Source organism: Astyanax mexicanus, chromosome 11 (assembly GCF_023375975.1).
Source record: "Astyanax mexicanus isolate ESR-SI-001 chromosome 11, AstMex3_surface, whole genome shotgun sequence".
Lineage (NCBI taxonomy): Eukaryota > Metazoa > Chordata > Actinopteri > Characiformes > Acestrorhamphidae > Astyanax > Astyanax mexicanus.
Genome location: NC_064418.1, coordinates 24,162,879 through 24,187,581, shown reverse-complemented (window position 1 = coordinate 24,187,581; position 24,703 = coordinate 24,162,879). Strand labels below are relative to the sequence as shown.

General features: G+C 39.9%; 1 protein-coding gene across 3 annotated transcripts; it reads right to left on the bottom strand.

Moving 5' to 3' along the window:
- Nucleotides 1–1,546: 1,546 nt before the first annotated feature.
- LOC103023046 (ribosomal RNA processing protein 1 homolog B-like) lies at nucleotides 1,547–24,393 on the bottom strand. Of its 3 annotated transcripts, none has more exons than XM_022663901.2 (17): nucleotides 24,161–24,392; nucleotides 20,818–20,900; nucleotides 18,971–19,028; nucleotides 18,290–18,375; nucleotides 14,675–14,736; nucleotides 13,496–13,625; nucleotides 12,962–13,026; nucleotides 12,425–12,615; nucleotides 11,755–11,864; nucleotides 11,290–11,387; nucleotides 10,352–10,371; nucleotides 9,941–10,069; nucleotides 7,834–8,033; nucleotides 5,283–6,284; nucleotides 4,293–4,454; nucleotides 2,669–2,729; nucleotides 1,547–2,072 (listed from the first exon to the last, which is right to left on the bottom strand). In XM_022663901.2, exons 1-17 carry the CDS (start codon nucleotides 24,282–24,284, stop codon nucleotides 1,897–1,899), a joined length of 2,757 nt encoding a protein of 918 aa, XP_022519622.2. In that variant the 5' UTR covers nucleotides 24,285–24,392; the 3' UTR covers nucleotides 1,547–1,896. The 3 variants fall into 3 exon arrangements, with proteins under 3 accessions (XP_022519622.2, XP_049340964.1, XP_049340965.1); XM_049485007.1 differs by having other exon boundaries at nucleotides 11,755–11,855; XM_049485008.1 differs by having other exon boundaries at nucleotides 1,977–2,072; nucleotides 4,325–4,454; nucleotides 24,161–24,393.
- Nucleotides 24,394–24,703: the final 310 nt, after the last annotated feature.

The window sequence follows — 24,703 nt, the reverse complement described above, 5'->3', positions numbered from 1 at the left end:
ACATTGCAACTCTGCTTGCAGCTTGCGCCTCACCTTCAAACAGGTAAAAGAACCGGGATCAAACCTAACAACATCTAGATTGGCTGATGCAAAAAAATATAGATAGGTTATTCTACTCTGCAATTGGTCAATGCTAAAAGCAAGAATTTAATTGGTTGATGCAAAACATGATTGACAGGCTCATGTTTCGCCCATGCACCTTATTCACTCCACGCCCGTGTTGAAATTAATGCAAGGCTGGGGGTACTCACCGAAACCAGAAATCCAAGGCAGCGAAGAAGCTGGCAGAATATCCACCAGTTTAAATAAGAGCCTGTGTGGAGAATTAACCTCACACACCTCCCTAAATTACCAGTGAAAGCTGTCAAGAAATGGGCAGAAAACAAGTGCAAGATTCTCCGGGCTGTTTTACTAAAAGGCTACAGTAACTGAATAAAGGGTTATGTGCAGGATGTGTAAGGAAGCTGGGTAATTGCCTTTGTTTACTGGATTGAAAATTTGCGTTAGCTTAGCTTTGCTAGCTAGTTAGTCAGTAACTAAGTGACTATAGAAAAATACCCTGTAGTTTGTCTAACAGGCTTCACTGAACTATTTGTCCTGGCACAACAATTCTGTCCTTTAAATTTCACATACTTTTGTGTCCATGTTAATCTGTAATATTACATCAGACATAAAATTAATGATAAAATGGCTGTTAAATGCCAAATACAGTCCAGCTAAGCATGAGAGTGTACACTCTTGTAAGACCAGGCTCCCCAAGGTAGGTTTATCTATCTTGCTGTGTCTCTGCCAACGTTCATCTGGCTAGATTGTCTGGCTGGGTTATATTAATATGGCTAGCCTTAGCTAGCTAGCTAGCACAGTAATATACATCTTAAATTGAAATGGTGATCTCTACTGATTTTGTTTATTAATTCACAGTAAAGTATGGGATATTTGGGGAAACTATGGAAGATTTAACCTCTATAAAATGAAAAAAAAAAAAAAAGATTTAACCTCTTTTTGAAAAAATGCTTTTGGGAACCCAAAAAAAAGCCCCAAAAAAGCTATTGCATTTTATAGTTCCAATTTCATTTACTTTAACTGTGATTACAGCCTGTAACAGTATATGCCATTTTCTAGTTGTAACTTTTCCAAATTAAACCTTTTTTTTTTCAACTCTGAATCGAATAACACATTTTACTATTCAAAACATGTACTGCTCAATCTCAGGCAGCTTTATTTAATTTTTTACAAGGTTTCTAACTCGAAGATGGTTACAAAACTGGCACAGTTTTGGCAGAATTCTGATATTAAGAAAACGTAAAAGGCTATTTAATGGCTTATTGCACACTTACAGCACTAATAAGCACTTTGTGGATAAAACCAACCAACTAAAATAAACAGCTAAAAACCTTTGCCATCATCTGAAAGGAGACTGCAATGGCTATGCATCAGCTTCATGCTGGATACTTAATTTCACACAACCAGTCCCAACAGCAACAACAAGTACACACAAACACAAAAGTAAAGAGTCAAATCTTCAAGAAATCAAAAAATACCAAAGGGCAGGGAGTTTTTTTTTAATAAAACCCTCTTTGCAAAGTCACCAAAAATACAACTGAATTTTTGCATACAGATTTTGTTCAAAAATGTGGATATGGACAGACTGGAAGAGAATTCAATAGCAGCTTTCTTATAACTAACTACAAAATAACTTTCTTTCCAGTAAACTGTATTTTTACCTCTTTACAAGACTTTTAAATAGGTTAATATGTTGCTCACTGATAACAAGGTGTACATTTGGCAAGGAACATCCGAACAAAAGCAATCAGAAAATTCTATTTTAACAACATTATAAAGAGGCTTTTTAAAAAGACATAAGAAAAATAATACATTTGAATGATGGTAAAGTTTTTAGAAGAAATCTGCAGCTGTTGGTCGTTTCTTGGGTGTTGCTTTTTTTAGACTAGTAAATGGAGATGCTGAGGGTGACTTCAGCACGCCGGATGCTGGCTTCTTCTCAGGGTCAAAGGCCACACGGGACGAGCCTACTGGACTCACCAACAAACTTTGATCCGTGGTCCTGAATTCTAAAACAAACAAATAAATGTTTCTTCTTCTTTCTTATATTTTCAGTGCTCTAAAACTACCATCACCCTGCAATACAGCTCTCTAAAACTACCATCACCCTGCAGTACAGCTCTCTAAAACTACCATCACCCTGCAATACAGCTCTCTAAAACTACCATCACCCTGCAGTACAGCTCTCTAAAACTACCATCACCCTGCAGTACAGCTCTCTAAAACTACCATCACCCTGCAGCACAGCTCTCTAAAACTACCATCACCCTGCAGTTCAGCTCTCTAAAACTACCATCACCCTGCAGCACAGCTCTCTAAAACTACCATCACCCTGCAGTTCAGCGCTCTAAAACTACCATCACCCTGCAGTACAGCGCTCTAAAACTACCATCACCCTGCAGTACAGCTCTCTAAAACTACCATCACCCTGCAGTACAGCTCTCTAAAACTACCATTACCCTGCAGTACAGCTCTCTAAAACAACCATCACCCTGCAGTACAGCTCTCTAAAACTACATTCACCCTTCAGTAAAGCTATCTAAAACTACAGTGCAGATAAAAATGTGTAAATGAGGTAAGAAAAAGTTGCATTAACAAAATTTACCTGTTGTTTTGTTGTTCTTCAGACCAAAGGTGACTTTTTTAGAATCTGCCTTCAGGAATGTCTGTGTAAGAAAAGACAGATTAATAAAAATACTGCAATACTGACAATTTGTGTCCAAGGTTTTAAAATTAGACAAATATATCTGAATATAAAAAAACACATTGTGATTGTTTCATTTGATTATTTATTATTCTTTTACTTTATTTTCTAAGGACATGTTTTATATTGTTTTGTTGCTGCTGGATGCATACGCTTCCTTCTGGACCAATAATGCGTGTGTGTGTGTCTTTCTGTCTGTCCGTGTGTGTGTCTGTGTGTGTGTGTCTGTCTGTCTGTGTGTGTGTGTGTCTGTCTGTGTGTGTCTGTCTGTCTGTGTGTGTGTCGGTCTGTGTGTGTGTCGGTCTGTGTCTGTGTGTGTGTGTCGGTCTGTGTGTGTGTGTGTGTCTGTGTGTGTCGGTCTGTGTGTGTGTCTGTCTGTCTGTCTGTGTGTGGGTGTGTCTGTCTGTCTGTGTGTGGGTGTGTCGGTCTGTCTGTGTGTGGGTGTGTCGGTCTGTCTGTGTGTGGGTGTGTCGGTCTGTCTGTGTGTGGGTGTGTCGGTCTGTCTGTGTGTGGGTGTGTCGGTCTGTCTGTGTGTGGGTGTGTCGGTCTGTCTGTGTGTGGGTGTGTCTGTCTGTCTGTGTGTGGGTGTGTCTGTCTGTCTGTGTGTGGGTGTGTCGGTCTGTCTGTGTGTGGGTGTGTCGGTCTGTCTGTGTGTGGGTGTGTCGGTCTGTCTGTGTGTGGGTGTGTCTGTCTGTCTGTGTGTGGGTGTGTCTGTCTGTCTGTCGGTCTGTGTGTGTGTGTCGGTCTGTGTGTGTGTGTCGGTCTGTGTGTGTGTGTCGGTCTGTGTGTGTGTGTCGGTCTGTGTCAGTCTGTGTGTCTGTCTGACATCAATTAACATTATTGAGCCTGTCCCAGAAGAATCCATGCAAGCCCAAGCCATGACACTACCTCCACTGTGTTTTACAGATGTATGTTTAATGTTTGGGATTATGAGCAGATTGTTGGTAAAGGTTATTGGTTCATGAAGTTTTCTGTGAAGAGTAGATAATGATATCTTTACTCCTGCCCTCTAGGGTTTGTTGCTGATGTCACCAACAGTTGTTTTAGGGTCTTTCTTTACAGCATTCGCAATGTTTATCAACTGCTGTGGTTTTCTTTGGTCTACCTGCTCAACATCTGGTACTTAATACAGTGGAGAAGACTTTCTTCTTCAGGACATTCCAAAGGGTAGTACAGGGTCTTGGCTTGCTTTTTCAGCGTGTTTGCGTTTCACCCATATACAGCTCTTTGGTCTGCACAGTCAAAACCCCAAATATGAAACAGCTCTATTTTTTTTTAAATAAGTAATGTATCAGGACATAGTAACTAAGCAATAAAACACACCTGACAGTCACATGTTTCAATACTTTTGCTCAAGGGAAAATGACTGTGTTCAGACAGAAGGTGCTATCTTCTAAACTGTGTATCAGAATCAGATGTAAATACCTGGAAACAAAATCTGAAATGTTCATCTTTTTTGTCTGCAACAGAAATACGAATACTGGGCGTTTAAAGGCGGCGGTTTCAGTCATTCTGCTGAATGTACCTTTTGGATTGATGCGCCTGTCCTGGACTTGCCTTTAGGTTTAGCTCTACAGAAGAGTGGAGTTGGAACTGCTGTCTGACTCTGAAAGGAGGCAAAGTCAGATTGGGACGAGGCCTTCTTTAGCTTCTTTTTTGACTTTACAGAAGTGGAAATCTCAAGATCCTAAAACAGAGACACAATCAAAGTTTCATAGATATTAAAATTATATTTCTATTACAATATTTAGCAGAGCTGCACCCCACCACAAAAACACCATTCTGCCAGATACATTGCTAACATACATACATTATATTGCCAGTAGTATCTGCAGGCCTGCATTGATGTAATGCTTGGACAGAGCTGCTTGGCCATGAAAATCCATTCTGTGAAGCTTTCTACAGTCTATTGTTTTTGAGCTATTCTGAAGCTACATGAAGATTTGAGGTCTGTAGTGATTGACTACGCAGAAAATGTGGTTAACCCCACGCCCTTATCCCAAACTGATGAGGGCTGGTTATCTGTATTTTATGTAGTGGCATCACTAGTGTTTTCTTATTATATTATATTTCTTATTATCTCCATTAAATTACAAATATATCTGAAGATATTCTCTCTCTATTAGTTATTAGTTTTAGTTCAATCTGTGCACTATATATATATACACACACACATACACATACACACACTATACATTATATATATTTGTCCTCTCTGAGCGTTTCTAACAGACATGATCCTCAGCATGCCACAGTCACAAAAAAGTTACTTTCAATTAATGATGATCATACTAAATATTGATATGGAAGAGAACAGTGTTAGTAGCTTAGAGAATAATGCAAATATCTAATAAAGAGCAGAGTAATTCAGTCCCTTTGTTTATCTGAAATCCTTTATCTGAAGAACTTTTTTGAAATTGAAATATGGTGCTCTAAAGATGAAACTGTTCAGAAGCTATGGTTTGGTTCACACCACTGTTTGGGTATTGATTGAACTGATTTCAGTTCCACCCACCTCTGTTCCAGCCTTTCCATTTATCTGTGATGTTTCTGCTTCGTCTGCCTGGATCTTTCTCTTCTTTTTAGTTTTTCTCAGTGTGGTACTTTCCACTGCTGCTTCTGTGGCTTCTGCTGCTGCTTCTGTTTTCTGCTTCTGTTTGCGACTCTTCTTCTGCACCGGCTCCTCTGAGAGATCTGGAAGCTGAACCTCCTCCTTCACGTCTTCAGTCAGCTCTAGTAACTGCTGTTTATGTTTCTTCTGGCTTTTCTTTTTCCGTGTGGGTGTCTGCACTGGAACAGCAGCTTCCTCCTCCTCAGCAGTGCGTGTGTGACCTTTACCTGTGGGTTTATAATCAGCAGCCACCTCAGGTTCTTCAACCGCTTCTTCGGCAGGCTCACTGATCTGTGCTGCCAGTTCCTTCGCTTTCTGCTTTTTGTTCTTTCTCTTCTTGGGAGTGGGAGAAACAGCATCTGACTGCAGCTTTGTTGCATCAGCTGCATCGGTGGTGATGGTGGCCGAAGCAGTGTCACTGCTGTCCTCAGGTATAGTGATTATTTCTACGTCATCTTTAGCTTTTATCTTCTTCTTCTTTGATACAGCACCTTCACGTCGTTTCTTGGTGAAAGTCGTCGTTTCTGAAAATGATGGCACATTTGAATCCTGTATTTCCAGGATTTCAACATCAGGACCGGTTTCAGATATGATAACTACTTCATCATTTGTGGCACTCTTCTGCTTCTGTTTCTTCTTCTTCTTCATCACTGGAGAGGAAACACTGAGGTCATTCTCCTGCTGAACATCTGTAAGCGTTTGGTTGCTGCAGTCTGGACTCAGACCCTCTTCCTGAATCTTTTTACTCTTTTTGCCACTTTTTTTCCTGACGCTAGGTGGCGCACTGGTTTGTAGTGACCCACTGTCTTCCTCTTCCAACAACTCAGCATCCAGGCATTTTCTGATCTTGCCTTTCCCCTTCTTTCTGACACTGCACTCCTGTTCACTGTGCAAACCCTTGTGATCCTGGAGAATAGATCAGATATGGAGCGTGTTATCACATGACCTTTTTAATCTTCTTTAATTATAGATCAGGATAGGTATGGAGAGTAGTTTAGTTTTTCTATACCAGTGCTCATAAAGAAAACAGTGTTGGCAATTTTGCTAACCAGTTTCTGTGCAGTATAGACCTGAGGCGGAGACAGACCCCGCCCCATTCTCTCAAACAGACAAGTGCTGGCTCTCAGTGGGCTGTGATAGAACAGCAGACCCAGTTTACCCATTAAGTGTAACATCTCCACAGTAAAAGTACAGTTACTGCGAGTTATGTATCTTAATGGTTTATTCATTTATAGTTCTGAATTCAGTCGGAGAAAACTCACGTTACTAGCTAGCTAATAGTAGTTACACATGCTAACAGTTAAGATAAGGTTATCCTACATGCCAGCTAACGCTACATCCCAGACTAAACTTCAATCTGTCTTTGGATGTAGAGGTGGGTGATATGGCCCTAAAATAACATCATAATATTTTATGGTATTTTCTAGATAACGATAGTCTTAGCAATATAACAAATCACTGAATTAAAAAAAAAATAATAAGAATACACTACTGCAACAAATGAAAATTAAATGTTATTATTGCATATATTATATAGCACACCCCTGAGATATTAAAAAAAATACAAAAAAATGTATCAGATTTGTAACAGAAATCAATAATCAAGAATGTCATGATATTAATAATGCACTTCAAAATATCTCCATACATCCATCATTAAGTAAAATGAATGATATTGGACAGATCTAATCTGTCTCCCAGTAGATATAAAATAAAAAAATTGAACAGTGTGAATTTTTCTTTTTTGCTTAAAGCAGCAAAAAAGTAGTACTCTGATGTGATAATTAGTGGTGGGTGGTATTAAAAAACGTTGGCGATATTATTGGGTACGATACGATATGGCACAACCCTACTTAAGTGTCTGTTTTTTATGTAAGGGTGTCGCTAGCCTTTTCTTATTAAATGCCTCAGATCTCCATCAAATTACAAATATACTTAGTTTACATATTTTGAATTAAAAGAATTATGTTTACATGAAAGTGTGGCTATATTATTTCAATGCACTTGAGTTACAATATATAAACATATTTACTATGGCTGTCATAAACCATTGTTTTTTTTTTTAAAGTACATCAGAATCATGGTATTTTCTGGGTCTTTGTTGCATTAATGTAGCCTAAATTACATTTACATACACAATATTTACACAGAACACATCAGCAGCATTACAATACCCTCTCATGTTTAGCACAGTTATATCTATTTAATTCTACTGCACATCATCCAATTAATCAGGACTATTTACTCTCTGTAATGTGCTGATGGGTCAGTGCTCTTTCAGCACTGAGATCACACTCCACTGAATAAATTTCATCACAAACGATCACAAACTATGGTGATGATTCCAGCTCCAGCAGCCACCACAGAACAGCAGGTTTATCTCTATGCTGAGATAAATCAGTTTTTATTTTGTGCATTATATAAGAACTAATTTAGATGTAGAGGTTATCCTTACCTGAGTCTGTGATTGAGTTTCAGAGTCGACCACAACAGCCAACCGCTCGCTCTTCTCCTCCGTCTCCTGTCCATCCTGAGGCGTTTCTGCTGACTGCTCCGTTTCTGATCCCTCATTCTTCTTCTTCTTTTTCTTGATGCTTACTGATGGTGGTTCTTCATCTTGGTCTGGTTCAATCAACGTCTGCTCAACTTCACAGGCTTTGGAATGCAAGTAACACATGGATAACAGTCACATTAAATAACTTAAAGGACAACAACAACAAAAAAAGACTAGCCACAGTGTATTATACGATACTGATATACAATTAAACAGTTCACTGAAAAGTTGGATGTTGTTTGTACATTTTCAGGAATCAGGAAGGTCAGAGTGTTTATATCAGTGAGAGCTCTGAGGAGAACTTGATCCTGAGTGGTAGAAAAGCTTCACTGCTCTTCTGCTGTTCGGGGAATAACGCATGTGAACTAGAAGATAACAAGCTATCTGAGTGAGATGCTGGAAACTTCACATTTAGAAGTCATATAAAGGCCAGAAGAGCCAGAAGAGAAGAGCTTTCCATCCACTCAGTTTTTTCCTCTTTCACCTGTGCGTAGACTTTAGGACACTTAATGACTGTTTTATGCACAGGGACTGGTTGTTGCATTCATGAAGGACACAGAAGTGAACACCACCCGCATAAGAACTTGTTTTTGTCTTTCCATCTATCTGAATGTCCATCCCTCCCTCTCTCTCCATCTGTCTGTCTCACTCTCCCCATCCCTCTCTTCTCTCTTGCCTTATCTCTCTACCAATCTTTCTTACTACCAGTCTCTCTCTCTCTCTCAGACTCTCTTGCTCCCCATCTCTCCCTCTCCACAGTCTCTCTCTCTACCAGTCTCTCCCTGTCCGTCTCGCTCTCACACTCTCCCCGTCTCTCTCTACCAGTCTCTCCCTCATGTCTCTCGATGTCTCTCTCTCTCTCTACCAGTCTCTCCCCATCTCTCTCTCTCTCTTCCTGTCTCTCCCTCACTCTACCAGTCTCTCCCCATCTGTCTCTCTCTCTCTACCAGACCCTCCCACTCTCTACCAGTCTCTCCCCATCAGTCTCTTTCTCTCTACCAGTCTCTCCCCATCTGTCTCTCTCTACCAGACTCTCTCTGTCCGTCTCGCTCTCACACTCTCCCTGTCTCTCTCTCCCCATTTCTTCCTTGTCCGTCTGGCTCTCACACTCTCCCCGTCTCTCCCTGTCTGTCTCGCTCTCACACTCTCTCCGTCTCTTCCTGTCTGCCTCGCTCTCACACTCTCCCCGTCTCTCTCTCTGCCAGTGTCTCCCTCATGTCTCTCAATGTCTCTCTCTCTCTCTACCAGACTCTCCCTCTCTACCAGTCTCTCCCTCTCTCTACCAGTCTCTCCCTCTCCCTACCAGTCTCTCCCCATCTCTCTCTCTCTCTCTCTCTTCCTGTCTCTCCCTCACTCTACCAGTCTCTCCCCATCTGTCCCTCACTCTACCAGTCTCTCCCCATCTGTCTCTCTCTCTACCAGACCCTCCCACTCTCTACCAGTCTCTCCCCATCAGTCTCTTTCTCTCTACCAGTCTCTCCCCATCTGTCTCTCTCTCTACCAGACTCTCCCTCTCCCTACCAGTCTCTCCCCATCTGTCTGTCTCTCTCTCTCCCTGTCTCATACTCACTCTACCAGTCTCTCCCCATCTGTCTCTCTCTCTACCAGACTCTCCCTCTCTCTACCAGTCTCTCCCCATCTGTCTCTCTCTCTACCAGACTCTCCCCCATCAGTCTCGCACTCCCCTCTCCATGTCTCTCTTCCTCTCTTTGAGTCTCTCTCTCTTTCCCTATCTTTGTCTCTCCTTCTGTCTGTCCGTCTCTATCACACTAAAATAAAGTAAAATAGTAATAAAAATAGTAAAACAAAACTAAAGATAAAAGATATAAGATGGCTTTTAGGACAAAAACCTATTATTAAAATATGGAATTAAAACATAATATTACTGTTTCACTATATATTGTGTTAAAGGTGATTTGGCACCCTATAGTAACAACTACTAATGAATAATTAATACTGCATCCTACAGTACATAGAGATCAGATGCAGGGTGGTCAGGGGGGTCTACCTTTGCGCTTCTTGGCAGGAGATTTATCATCATCTCTCTGGACCGCTGACTTTTTACCCTTTTTCTTTTTCTTCTTTGAACCCTTCGGCTTCACTGCAGCATCAGCATCATCATCCTGAGGGAAGATACCTGTGCAAAAGGAGCAACACACCAACATTCCTTTTCAGTTAAAAAGATTCAGAATATCATGAACATTAACCAGTTATACACAGTCAACTTTCAAACAGGATCCTCTCAGTGCCACCATTAGAATTCTTTAACACCTAAACATCAGAAACCTTCAGTAACAAATGTAAAACAATCATTTAAATAAACGCTGAACAAAAACAGCACAACCCAAACTCTGACTTAATGCATTTCCTTCATTCTGCTAAAAAGATAATAATCCCAGTTATATTTAAAGAGTCTTACCTTCACTTAAATCCCGGAATCTGCGTCAGAAAATAAAGGATGACCGAGAGGGAAAGACAAAGAGAGAGAAACAGAGAGAGAGAGAGAGAGGGTGGGGGGTGGAGAGAGTGAGAGATGTTAGGATGGCAATATATATTAAATACAATCTTACAGCCATTACAGTTGTAATCTTCAACAGTCTATTATACATTCACCCTATTCAACATCCCTTTCCACTCGTGTGTTCACTTGCAATACTTTGTTTATATAGTTTAAAAGAGATAAAAGTTAAAAATGTAATTACAGTTTCTCTTTTTAAGTCTTTACTTATTTAGTTTACTTATTATTTATTTATTTTTTATGTTAAATGTGTTTGTTTAAATACAGTATATACAGATCTGCTGGGAAAAGAGGTAACTGGTCTGCAAGTCATCAGGGGCAGAGCTATTGGGCTTAAGACCAGGATGTTCAATGACTCTAGCCCCAACCCTGATTGAAACCGGGCTTTCACAAAACATCCCGACATACTCTTATCAAAAACCCTCCCCCATATTTAAATCATAACCATCTAAAAACATTCACAAATCTGGAATTTTAACAACTTTAATTGGAGCTTTTCAGCAGTTAATGTTTTCAGCTGCACTTTTGGAGTTATAATCTGTTATTGTTTTACTTTACTCTTCCATTTAGCTCAGATTATTAAACTTAACGATGCTCAGGTTATATAGTTATATAACATTGGATCACAGCATTCCACCAGACCTTTAGTTGCATTTAACACATACTCTCAAACACTTCTAAAGCTCCTAAACTTAAAACTGTGAGCTGGGGTGTAATAAAACCAGTACAACTCCTTCATATCTCATGGCATATTAAATCATAACCCCTGTATTGTGAGGTCAATACACAACTGTAATCTATAATTATATTAATAAAGAGAGAGACAGGTTGGCACTTACGTTTTCACCAGTTTGTATATTTTATTTCGATTGAAGTTTGGTGTTAACGGACGGCTGCCCAACTCAAACAGACAATCCGCTAACGCTCCATAATCAAACTGCAACACAACACAATCCATCAATCAATCAATCTTTAATTATTTAATCAATAAGGTTGGCCCTCATTTACAATGTAGCTGAGCCAACTAGGAAAAAAGAACTGAAAAAGATTAAAGACAGCACTTAAATATTACATTACATTACAATATAAGCTAAATATACATTATATAATTTTATTATAAAAGTGCAAAAGTAGAAATCTACTCCAAATCACACAAGCAATAAAAAAGCAATATAATAAATCAATAAAACCATGTAACTCAACACATAAAACAGGAAAAATATAAAAATGAGCTACAACTAAACACAACTGCTTGTAAAATGCTGTTTAAACAGTGGGCACACACATAGGTCAGTTGTACTCACCTGCAAAACAGGACCGACGTCGTCACTGTCATCCTCCTCCAGATCTTCATTATCCAAATCCATCAGTTCATAATAACTGTCCTCGTCATCGTTCTCCACGCCTGAAACACCTGAAGATCATTACAACACTGTTTCACAGGAACCAGGGGAAAACTGTGATTATCATTAAAACCATTTAATATAAACTCAGATTACATACTGTATAGCACCAGATACAGCTGTGCAGCGTTTACGCTTCCTTTTCATTCCCTACATACTTAACTACTGCACTAGTGCTGCTATTGCACGCACACACACTGCACTATAGCAGCCACTGCCCTACTGCTGCAGACACAGAAATACTGCTGCAGAAACCCAGGCAGACATGGGGAGAACATGCAAACTCCATAGAGAGAGACCCCAGCCGATCCAGCCAGGAATTCAACCCAGGCCTTCTTATGTACAGCTCCACCCACTGAACATAAGACCATATTTGCCACTCCCTTGTGTACAGTGCACACATTCAGCAGGTAAACCAACAAATGAGTTCAGTTTATGTTTCAGTATTTCTTCAGCGTACTAAAACATACACACAATAACTGACAACTGATATTTCTTCTGACTGTAAAAAATGGAGAAATTACAACAATGTAACTTTTAATCCACATCATATTTATACATTTTGACCTACCGTTGAATCGGTCTTTAACTTTCTTCAGAGATCTCCTTCCTGTTTCTTCTTCCTCTTCACTCTCCTCCTCTGCTGCACCCGAGTCTTCTCCTCCATCACTCAGCTCCTTCATCAGCTCCTCCACAGCGTAGGAAGCATGGTCCAGTATGGTGGAGAAGATGTGTTTACAGACAGAACTCAACACTGAGCGACTGAAACAGAGAAAACAACACAGTAAGAAAAGCATAGAAGCATGCGCTTCTCAAACTCAGACACAAAACACGCACTACACTTCTCACGGACACACGCACACTTATTAATACACACGCTTTACACGCACATCCGGGGAGGTAGCTTCACGTTCCACATGTTTCTCACACGCACTCTTCTCACACGTGTGCTTCACACAAAACTGCATACTTATTACACACTTCACATGCGCGCTTCACACACGCTATGCTTTCTGTCATGCGCAAGAGCTTCTCACACACTTTCACACGCGCACTTAACACACGCATGCTTTACACATGCAGGGCTGAAGGATTTGGGGACACTCACTCTTTGGTTTCACTGATGGTTTTGCAGAAAGGCTGGATGAAAGTAAGGTTCTGCTCAGCTTTGAGCTGCAGGAAGAGGAGATGTGTGTATTAGACTGAACATAAATATTGATAGAACATTTTTTCTATACATGAAATCATAATAATGCATGTAAACATTACTTTTACACAGCAATTTATTTAAAACTGAATTAAAATACACCAATAAATTTAGACATATAAAACACACTGTTGGTGAGCCACTGCAGCGCGAGGTAACTGCACAGGATGTCAACATGTCACCAACATGCACCACGCACTCACCCAATGTTAAATAGTCCTTTATAATGTGTAATACCTAAACATTTTTTAATTAATTTAAATCTACATTTATTACAGTTTATATTGTTAAGATTTGTTTCTGTTCTGTGTTCTTTTCTATCACTTTGCTTCTGAATTTCCCCACTGTGGGACTAATAAATGCTGATCTCTCACTACATACTACTCACTTAGCAATACCAACCCCAGCTAGAGTCACCTGGTTATCAGCTCTTACCTCTGCAGAACCAACATGAGCTAACTCAGTCATGTACAGCTCCAGGATGTGCAACATCAGGCCGTCAGGAACCCGTACAGCACTCTGCAGGAGCTCAGCCGTGAACACAGCTAAAAACTGATCCACCAAACTACAGAGAAATAAAACATTCAGATAACACCATTATTAACCACATCCACAACACAGCCACGCCCACAAAACAATGTTTATTAATAATTACCACCAGTACCAGAGCAAAGGTACTGTAATAATAAAGGACACTGTGATAGGACTGGAGTTGAGGTACTGTAATAATAAAGCACACTGTGATAGGACTGGAGTGAGGGTACTGTAATAATAAAGCACACTGTGATAGGACTGGAGTGAGGGTACTGTAATAATAAAGTGCACTGTGATGGGACTGGAGTGAGGGTACTGTAATAATAAAGGACACTGTGATAGGACTGGAGTGAGGGTACTGTAATAATAAAGCACACTGTGATAGGACTGGAGTGAGGGTACTGTAATGATAAAACACACTGTGATAGTACTGGAGTGAGGGTACTGTAATAATAAAGTGCACTGTGATAGGACTGGAGTGAGGGTACTGTAATAATAAAGCACACTGTGATCGGACGGATTAAGGTTCAGTGCTCCTACAGGCAGAAAACTAACACATGGAATAAAGCAATCTATCCATGGTTCAGATGGAGTTCTTGTGTGTAAAAACAAACCAGTTATAAGCCCCTTCCCCAGACAAGACTCAGGACAAACCTTAAACTCTTTACAGTATCTTAAGATCTTAGCCACCAATCAGTAATATACATTGGCAATTTATTTTTCAAGGTTTCCATGATAAAAATATTTTCTGTAAAATTAATTTCCATAAAAAGTTGTGTAATGTGGCGCCGGTTTGTTATATGCAATATTAGTGATTATTGCTTCACAGCAACATTTTTTAAATCAGAGTTTTCACAGACTAGAAATTAAAGATGGTAGTTTTTAAGCTGGGTAGGTTTTGAGCCTGGTGTTCTAATCTCTGCACTGTCTTCACTTAACCATTATTCATTTTGTGATTTCGATCAATCGTTAACATTGTTAACAGATATTTCTAAGCATTCTAAATTGTAATAGATTAAAAATCACAATATGTACCAACATAAACAAACACTGGGCATTTACTTGTGTAATAAACATTACCTGGACTCCCACTCACTCCTCTTCAGAACCTCAAAGACTTGTCTGAACACAAACCGAACCAACTGGTAAGAAGAAAAGAAGAAGTATTCTGTTAAAATGAAGAATGTGATTCAATCAAAGGAGTTCTGTATTTTACATTTTTTCTAGATATTTATACAAATGAAACATAAAACAAACAAAACATGAGGAAACCATAAAATGTTTTTTCTTCACTTGCTCACTAAACTTGCTGTCTAAGATGTAGCAGAAAAAAACACCAACTAAACTCATCATTTACATAACCAGCACCACAAAACAATTTTTTTTAGAAATAAAAAGCTGAAAAGTGGGATGTGCAAATTTTATTCTGCCCCTTTACTTTCAGTGCAGCAAACTCACTCCAGAAGTTGAGTGAGGATCTCTGAATGATCCAATGTTGACCTAAACGACTGATGATGATAAATAGAATCCACCTGTGTGTAATTAAGTATAAATGCAGCTGCTCTGTGATAATCTCAGAGTTCTGTTTAAAGCTCAGAGAGCATCATGAAGACCAAGGAACACACCAGGCAGGTCCGAGATATTGTTGTGGAGAAGGTTAAAATGAGATTTGGATACAAAAAGATTTCCCAAGCTTTAAACATCTCAAAGAGCACTGGAGACACACCAAACATGTGGAAGAAGGTGCTCTTGGTCAGATGAAACCAAAATCAAACTTTTTGACCAAAATGAAAAACATTATGTTTGGTGTAAAAGCAACACAGCTCATCACCCTGAACACACCATCTCCACTGTCAAACATGGTGGTGGCAGCATCGTGGTTTGGGCCTGCTTTTCTTCAGCAGGGACAGGGAAAATGGTTAAATTTGAGACTGAGATTTATCTTCCAACAAGACAATGATCCAAAACACAAAGCAAAATCTACAATGGAATGGTTCACAAATAAACGTATCCAGCTGTTAGAATAGCCAAGTCAAAGTCCAGAATCTGTGGAAAGAGCTGAAAACTGCTGTTCACAAACGCTCTCCATCCAACCTCACTGAGCTCCAGCTGTTTTGCAAGGAAAAATGGGCAAAAATTTCAGTCTCTTTTAAAAGGTGGCACCTTACTTTTCAGTTTTTTACTTCTAAAAAAGGTTTAAAATATCCAATAAATGTCCACTTCCCGATTGTGTGCCACTTGTTGATTCTTCACAAAAAAAAAAAAAATAAGATTTCATATCTTTATGTTTGAAAACTGAAATGTGGCAAAAGTTTGAAAAGTTTAAGGGGGCCGAATACTTTTGCAAGGCACTGTATATACCCAGTCACTGAGTGGTAGTGCTAAACTGAACTCAAAAGAGAGCAGAAAGAGTAAAGCCTGCCCACAGAAAACACTGATAGGGCTACTGAGCACAAAAAGACACCTGTATGTGCAGCACTTGCTCGCAGTCAAAAGTTTCTCAGAAGTGTGCACAAGCACCTTGATAAAATTATTTCTGGGATATTGCAGATGATTTGCGGGAATTAAGGAGACACTACAAATAAATATGCATGAGAATCCCACGACTCGCTGAAAATGAAAGACTGCTAGGGTACTCCGGAGCTTTGAGAGCCATACCGCTCACTCTAGCCTAAGTGAAAGTAGGCCCCTATGTTTCCAACAATGCGGCAAAACACGGACGGAATCATAACACTGAAGAGTAAAAGCAGAATTCACAGAACTAGAAAACATGAAGAAAAAAAAAAAAAAAAGACCAGGGCACTGTACCCTGGGGCTGGTGTTCTAACCTTTCTAACCATTCTGATATCAAACATGAGCCATTAATTCATTTCAGAAAACAGTTAGATGAAGTTAGATTCTAATTCACCATTTTTTCACATAAAAAACTTCAGTGCAGATAATATAAACAAACAGATGTATCCAAGTATCAATAACTGTAATGACTAAAATAATAAAGAACCTTTATTTTTTATTTTATTTGGACAATTTTATTTTATTTGGATTTTGTTCAGTAAACTTTTGATCAAAATATCAAATATCTAAATGTTTTCAATATCTGCATCCCATTTTAAGCATATTTAATATACCATATTTTTCGGGCTATAAGGCGCACTTAAAATACTTATTTTTTCCCAAAAATCGTCATTGCGCCTTATAATGCAGTGCGCCTTGTGTATGGATTTTGCTTGTGTTTACTGACCTCGATTTTTATGTGGTACACGGCGCTCTGTTGTGCAGAATTCCTCACCCACGCCAGAAAAAGATCCCCCTCTTGAGCTAGCGCGCGGTTACCTTTGACTGCCGTACTGCCTCTCGGCTGTGGTTCAGGGTAGCTAGTTTCCACTGTAGCTCCGTGGCCAGAACAAGGTGCCGGTAAACTTTCCTTTCCACCCGTTCTGGGGTAATAGCACAAACTGTTTCTTTTTAGCGCCCACTTCTAAGTAAAGTTAACCTCTTAACACGCGCTGGCCCACCGGCGGGCCAGAAATATTTAATATTTCATAACTGGCTGTGTTTCTGAATAGTTATGAACAGTTACAGGTTCAATATAGACATCCAATATACCATTTTAAAGCTTAGAATCTGCTTTTGAGCTATTTAGCCTATTTAGCGGAATATCCTTTCAGAAAATAAACATTTAGGGCGAAATATGCCTTGGTTATGATTTTAATAATTCATAACTCTCATATTTGCGTTTATCGTTCGTCCATATTTCATCGAATGCGGTCATGTCATACACCATTCGAACCGTCTGGCTCTCCGGATTCCAGAACTGTGCTTTTACTGTAGGATGTATGTTTCATGAATTAGAGCTGCGTCAGAGCGCATGTTTCCAGTAATAAAAGGCTCTCCTTTTGTCCTGGGGTAACCTCCGGTCACTGCCGCCACCCCCCGAACACACACCCGCGCTCAGCCACAGGTCCTACCTTCAAAACGCGTCCAGACTAAAGAGAATCCATCAATCCAGTCTCCTGTAATCCACAGTTATATCCAAACAGCGCTGGAAATCACTTCATCCAGAAATGAAACTTATCCAATCTTTATCTCTGTTTTAAAACCGTTTTATTCACCGAATTCGGCACAACACGCTATTATAGTCAGAAGCCTCGCGGAGTAATGCGGTACTTGCTGTGCTTCAACATAATATTATGGTCTGTCGGAGCGTTGCGGCTACCGTTGTCAGGAGCCTCGCGGAGTAATACGTACTTGCTGTGCTTCAACATAATATTATGGTCTGTCGGAGCGTTGCGGCTACCGTTGTCAGGAGCGTCGCGGAGTAATACGTACTTGCTGTGCTTCAACATAATATTATGGTCTGTCGGAGCGTTGCGGCTACCGTTGTCAGGAGCGTCGCGGAGTAATACGTACTTGCTGTGCTTGTTGATTTATTGCTCAGAGATGTTGTTATTTTCCACAGATATTGTGAAGGATTTATTGCTCAGAGTTATTGTTACTGATATAAATAAAGTTTCATTTAGTGCGCCTTATAATCCAGTGCGCCTTGTGTATGGACTAACACTAAAAATAGACCGTTCACTCATCGTGCGCCTTATAATACGGTGCGCCTTATAGTCCGAAAAATACGGTACTGCATGTTTCACCATTGAGCTACAGCAGGAACAGCTCAGTTGAGGGGAGTGTTTAAAGACTGACCTGGAAGAATTTATCCATGCGGAGTCGGTCTATCCCATTCCACTCCCTCTTCATCGTCTGAAGAAACGTCTCAAAATAGAGAAGCTCTATGGAAACAAAGGTTTAATTTAATCATTTAAAATGATACAAATGTATGTCAGCCAAATAATGTCAGCAACAAATTAATTAAAAAAAAAAAACTGAAAATGAAGCTAATAGCTTTTTTTCTCTCGTGGTGAGACCCCCAGGCTGCACACCGGATCTGAAGGTGTGAAGATTTCAGTGAGTCTAATGAGAACTGAATTATTGAGTAATCAGTGGGGGGAAAAGTGTGTGTAGGGGGCTCTTTGTAGGAGTCAGTTCAATGTTGACTATAAACAAAACCGATATCCAATTCAGTTACTAATAACTTGTAAGGCAAAAAAGTAAATAAATAAACAAACAAAGTAGAGTGATTTAGGAAATTTAGAATGTGATGTGTGTGTGACTGCAGGATGGGTAATCTTAAATAATCTGTTACATAAAAGAATAATATCCATGTATAAGAATACAGCATCTCTCACAAACCTGCAGGACAGGAGCTCCTGCTCTCGCTCATCTTTAATAAAAGAGTGTATGAGAATTTCATGAGCTTAGTTTTAATAGGCTGCCCTTTGTCTGCTGTATCGTGTTTCACTGATACAGTACAGATGCTGTACTTACGGTTGTTGAAAGTGTGGAAGCTGTGAATCAGTAAAGATACTCGATCAGACAGTTCCTCCTGTGATACAAACATACAAACATCTCCATTATCATATAGTTTATAAAAAAATAAACATATATATGTTTACACATATATGGCTGGGGCAACATGTCAAGGCAATCTGCAAAAAATGAACAGGGGTTGTTCTTAAGGACAAATAAAATTATAATTATTAAGTATTTTAGGTCCATTTACAGTGTTTATGGGAAGATTTAAAATATTTCGTTTTGTAAAAGAAGTTGTGTTAAAGTTGTTGGCGTATTTTTTTAAGGTCTATTGTTCACATTCTTCAGCTTTTTTTTTTCTAATAAAGTCTGATTTCTTCATATTTTGTGTAATCTTGTGGGACAAAATAAACCCAATAGTAATTTAAACTTCATTTAAAGCCTTAATAGTACATATAATGTAAAACAACAATAGAGTAAGTAAAATCCCAGACAAGCAAAAAAAAAAAATTAATTAATAAAACTACTGTAATATATTGTGAAAGTGCCATCTTGAAAAATTAATCTTGAATTAATCTTGAAAAATACAGTGATATAAATGTTTGGTCATACCACGCAGCACTACTATAAAATTACGCTGAACAAGTTTGAATGTGCTATGATTTTGCATGCATATGCCATATAGTAAAACTTAAAGGTGGAACAATTGATCAGCTATGTATCGGTATCAGCGATTTTCAGCCAAAATACGCAATCGGCCAATACAGATACTTTGCAGCAGCTTCTTGGTGGACCTGTGTTATAAATAATTCCAGCATAATTATGTAGTTATGTAAATGTACCATTGAAATGTGTTATCCTACATCATTAAGGCATTTAATTATTTTACCAGTGGTGGATAAAGTACACAACTCTGGTAGAGTTAAAGTAGAGATACTACAAATAAAATGACTCCAGTAAATGTAAAATTTTCCTTTTTACACCTTATAAATATCATATTAAAATTAGTTGTTAGATTAAGAGATTAATAAAATATAAACTTTCTTAATTAATAAGAAAAAAATGTCAGGTGCAGCCCTATATTTTATTTACATACATACATTAGTGCTGTCAATATTAATGAATTGTTCTGAAAATGTTTAATTTGTAGTTTTTTTATGCATTAATCATTTTATGTATTAGCGAAATTTAGCGACAAAAATACGTACAGAAGTTAGATTCTCTCACACACACTCTCACACACACACACTCTCACACACACACACTCTCACACACACACACTCTCACACACACACACTCTCACACACACACACTCTCACACACATTTAAATATTGTTTGTTTTTTTTAAGTTTCAGTATTAAGAAAGACACGTGTGATTAATTTAGTTACGTTTTTTCAATTGATTAGCAGCCCTAATAAATATTTTCATATTATATATAGCTTTCATACTTCCAATGATTCTCTTCATAAAAGGCCAAAGTGAGTAAACTATATGCTGATAAGATAGATTGCTGTGACCATGTAATCTGGCTGATGGTAATAATTTATTGGAAGTGTGGATAATCCAGTAACATATCTGTACTATATCCTCATTTTTAGGGTTCTGAGCACTATAGGTGGTATGGAAGCCTACTGGAATTACTCATATTTCTCATTATTATTACTATTATTATTATTATTATTATTATTCCCTAAAGAAATCTGTAAAGCAAACACTCGTTAATCATCCAGTAAACGTGGTACATAGGTGTTGCATTTTACCCATTACTCAGGCCAGTAAAATTACCCTAACTGGCCTGATTGTGGCGCTTCAGAGCAATGTTAGATCAGAGCTGGTGTTACAGGTGTGAGTGCAGCTCACCTGCAGGTCCGGCTTGTCCTGCATCCACAGAGAGTAGAACAGACCCTTCCAGATCTTCAGCAGGTCATCCCTGCAGAACCCACCTGTAATCAACAGTTACAACAGGAGATCAGAGAGTCCAACAACATCAACCCCCGCACAGAGAGTCTGATTACAGAGCAGAGACCGACTACATCAACCCACCCCACCCCCCCCCCCCGCACAGAGAGTCTGATTACAGAGCAGAGTCCGACTACATCAAACCCAACCCCCCCCCCCCCCACAGAGAGTCTGATTACAGAGCAGAGTCCGACTACATCAATGCCCCCCCCCCCGCACATAGAGTCTGATTACAGATCAGAGAGTCCGACTACATCAACCCTCCCGCACAGAGTCTGATTACAGATCAGAGAGTCCGACAACATCAAACCCCCCCCCCCCCCCCCCGCACTGAGAGTCTGATTACAGATCAGAGAGTTCGACTACATCAACCCCCGCAGAGAGACTCTGATTACAGACCAGAGAGTTCGACTACATCAACCCCCGCACTGAGAGTCTGATTACAGATCAGAGAGTCCGACAACATCAACCCCCCCCCCCCCCCCCCCCCCGCACTGAGAGTCTGATTACAGATCAGAGAGTTCGACTACATCAACCCCCGCACAGAGACTCTGATTACAGACCAGAGAGTTCGACTACATCAACCCCTGCACTGAGAGTCAGTGCGAGTTAGACTATGTGTGCGAGTTAGACCGTTTAAGTTAACATGGCACTTTTCATAATTGAGTTTTAATCTCACTGGTTTCTCAGGCCCCGCCCATTTTCAGAAGTGGGTTCTCATTGGACAGTGATTACATTTCATTTTGGCCAAAATACCATGCTGCTCTTAGAGAAAATGCAATCCTGTGCATTGTGATTGGCTTTTGACCATCTCAGCGTGAAATATAATGCAGTTGAGCTGATTGCATTTTAAGTGCAGACATTGTTTGTGTGCAATTTTGATGTAAATTTAGCATTTGGATTAGATAATGTAAAGACTTGTTATTGTTTTTCAATAAAGAGACCAAGTGCAGTGCAATGTAATGTAATGTAATAGTGGTTTTGCATTTTACGTAAAAGGCAAGCGTGTACATATTTTGCATGTGAAACAATGCATCTTGTGGACTGCACTCAATTCAATTCGGCTCTAATTACTCTCCACAGAGTTAGACCGTACGAGTTAGACTGTGCGATTGTAGGAGTTGAACTGTGCAAGACTGTGCGAGTTACACAGTGTCATTGTGAGAGTCACACTGTGCGAGTTAGACTGAGATAGACTGTGAGTTCATCTGTGCGAGTGCATGGGGTAGACCAGGGGTCCTCAAACTACGGCCCGCGGGCCGCATACGGCCCCCTGCGCTCATTTGACCGGCCCCTTTAGCTCCAACAGCAGTACCTGCTCCCTGGCCCCTCACGCAAGCAGCATTAGCTATACGGGGGGAAAAAAACAGTAAAAAAAAATGACAATTGGCCATCGAGTGTCTCCGTAGACAGATGAAAAAAAACAGAAGGCTATTTCCCACGGTAATCAGACAACATACTACCACTCGCTCTGTGCTGTTCGCATGAGCTCTGAGACTCACATCTGACGGAATGTCGAGGAAAAGAAAAATCGACTCTGAGTGCAGGGTATTTAATCAACAGTGGACCTCTGACTACCTTTTTGTGCAATGTAAAGAAAAGGCTGTTTGTCTCATATGCCAGGAGTCAGTCGCCGTGTTTAAGGAATACAACCTGCGCCGCCATTATGAATCGCGCCATAAAGACAAGTTCGGCTGTCTGACGGGGCAGGTGAGGACAGACAAAATAGCAAAATTGAAACATGTGTTGGAGACTCAGCAAAATTCTTTTATAAAGCAAAAACACCTAAATATATCATCAGTTCGAGCTAGCTTTCAAGTGGCCAAGCTAATAGCTAGCAGTGGAAAGCCGTTCACCGACGGAGAGTTTGTAAAACAGTGCCTGACGGCGGTTGTCAAGGAGGCGGACCTGTTCAGCGCGGTGAGTCTATCCGCACCCACAGTTACACAGAGAGTAGAAGAAATGGGCGACAATTTGCACCTTCAACTGCAAACTCAGACAAAAAGACTTTGCTCCTTTTCACTGGCTCTTGACAAAAGCAACGTATGCGTGACACGGCGCAACTGTTGATTTTCATCCGCGGAACTAATGATAAGTTCGAAGTCACAGAGGAGCTTGCTGGACTACAAAGCATCAAGGGAACGACAACAGGAGAGGACATCTACAGGAAAGTTCACCAAACGGTGGCGGATTTAGATCTGGACTGGGCTAAATTAGTGAGTGTTACCACGGATGGTGCGCTTTGAAGTAAAACTGGGTCTCCTCCTTAAACATGTGAAGGAGAAAAAATTCTGCCATTTTCCCACTACACAGAGTAACAAACATGGAACCTGACATTGACAGTCTTGTCAGCCAGAAGCAGGCTCACAGTTCACATTAACTTATGGAAAAGCACTGTATGAGGTAGGATAATGGAAATTATTACTTAATAAATCATTAAAATGTCTGCATTGTGAATTACACATATAGCATATATTATGCAACCAGTATCACATGATAAATAGTTTTTAATGTTTATTTTTAGTCCGGCCCCCCAGAAGACTGAAGAACAGTGAGCTGGCCCTTTAGTTTAAAAGTTTGAGGACCCCTGGGGTAGACTGTGTTTGAGTTACTGTGCGAGTTAGAATTTGTGTGTGCGTGAGTTAGACTGAGTGCACGTGTTAGACTGCGCGAGTGTGCAAGTTAGACTGTGTAAGTTTATGTATACTGTGTATAGTGTGTACAATGTGAATACATAGTGTGTGTGTGTGTACAGTGTGTGTAGATATAGTGTGTACAGTGTGTGTATAATGTGTGGTGTGTTTATATAATGTGTACAGTACGTTTGTGTGTGTAAATATATATAGTGCGTACAGTGTGTGTGTGAAGTGTATATATAATGTGTACAGTGTGTGTGTGTACAGTGTTCGTATGTACATGTGTGTATACTGTGTGTTTGTTTGTGTGTGTGTGTGGTTAGTGTGTGTATATATGGTGTGTGTAGTATGTGTGTACAGTGTGTGTAGTAAGTTTGTACAGTGTATGTGTAGTTTGTGTGTGTAGTTAATGTGTGTGTATATATAGTGTGTCTAGTATGTTTGTGTAGTTAGTGTGTGTGTGTATATATATAGTGTGTACATATAGTGTACATATAGTGTATATATATAGTTAGTGTGTACAGAATGTGTGTATTATGTATGTAGTTAGTGTGTGTGTGTGTGTGTATAGTGTGTGTAGTATGTGTATACAGTGTGTGTGTGTATACCTGTTTGTGATCGCAGGTTGATGTATTTTTTCAGGGTTTTTAAGGCTCTGGTTCTGACGGGTCGCTCGTTGGAGGCGAGTCTCTGAGCGACCGCGACCTCGGGCTGCTGCGGTACCGACACCATGTTCCCCTGATCCCTCTGATCCCCGCTTCTCTCCGGTTCTTTTTCTCACGTGGAGTTTCTGCCGCGCGACTCTCTCCACTAACACGATGCTCCGGCGCACATTGATGACGTAATTTACATTTTACCACAGCTAGTTTATGGCAAGACGATCGACTAACGCCTGCGTGGCCGCCATATTGAAGGAGGCAATCCTGCGCCCCGAGTGCATTAATTTACACTGAGGAAGGTGTAAAATACACCTATAATAATCACAACTCCACCAATTTATACCCGATTTACACACGGTTTGGTTTGTTACAAACAGCAGGTTGTAGTAATGATACAGGGCGCTGTCACACATTACAAATACCTGCTTTCATTATTAAATACTTTATATTATTATCTTTAACAAAGACAGACATATGGTAGAGCATATAAAT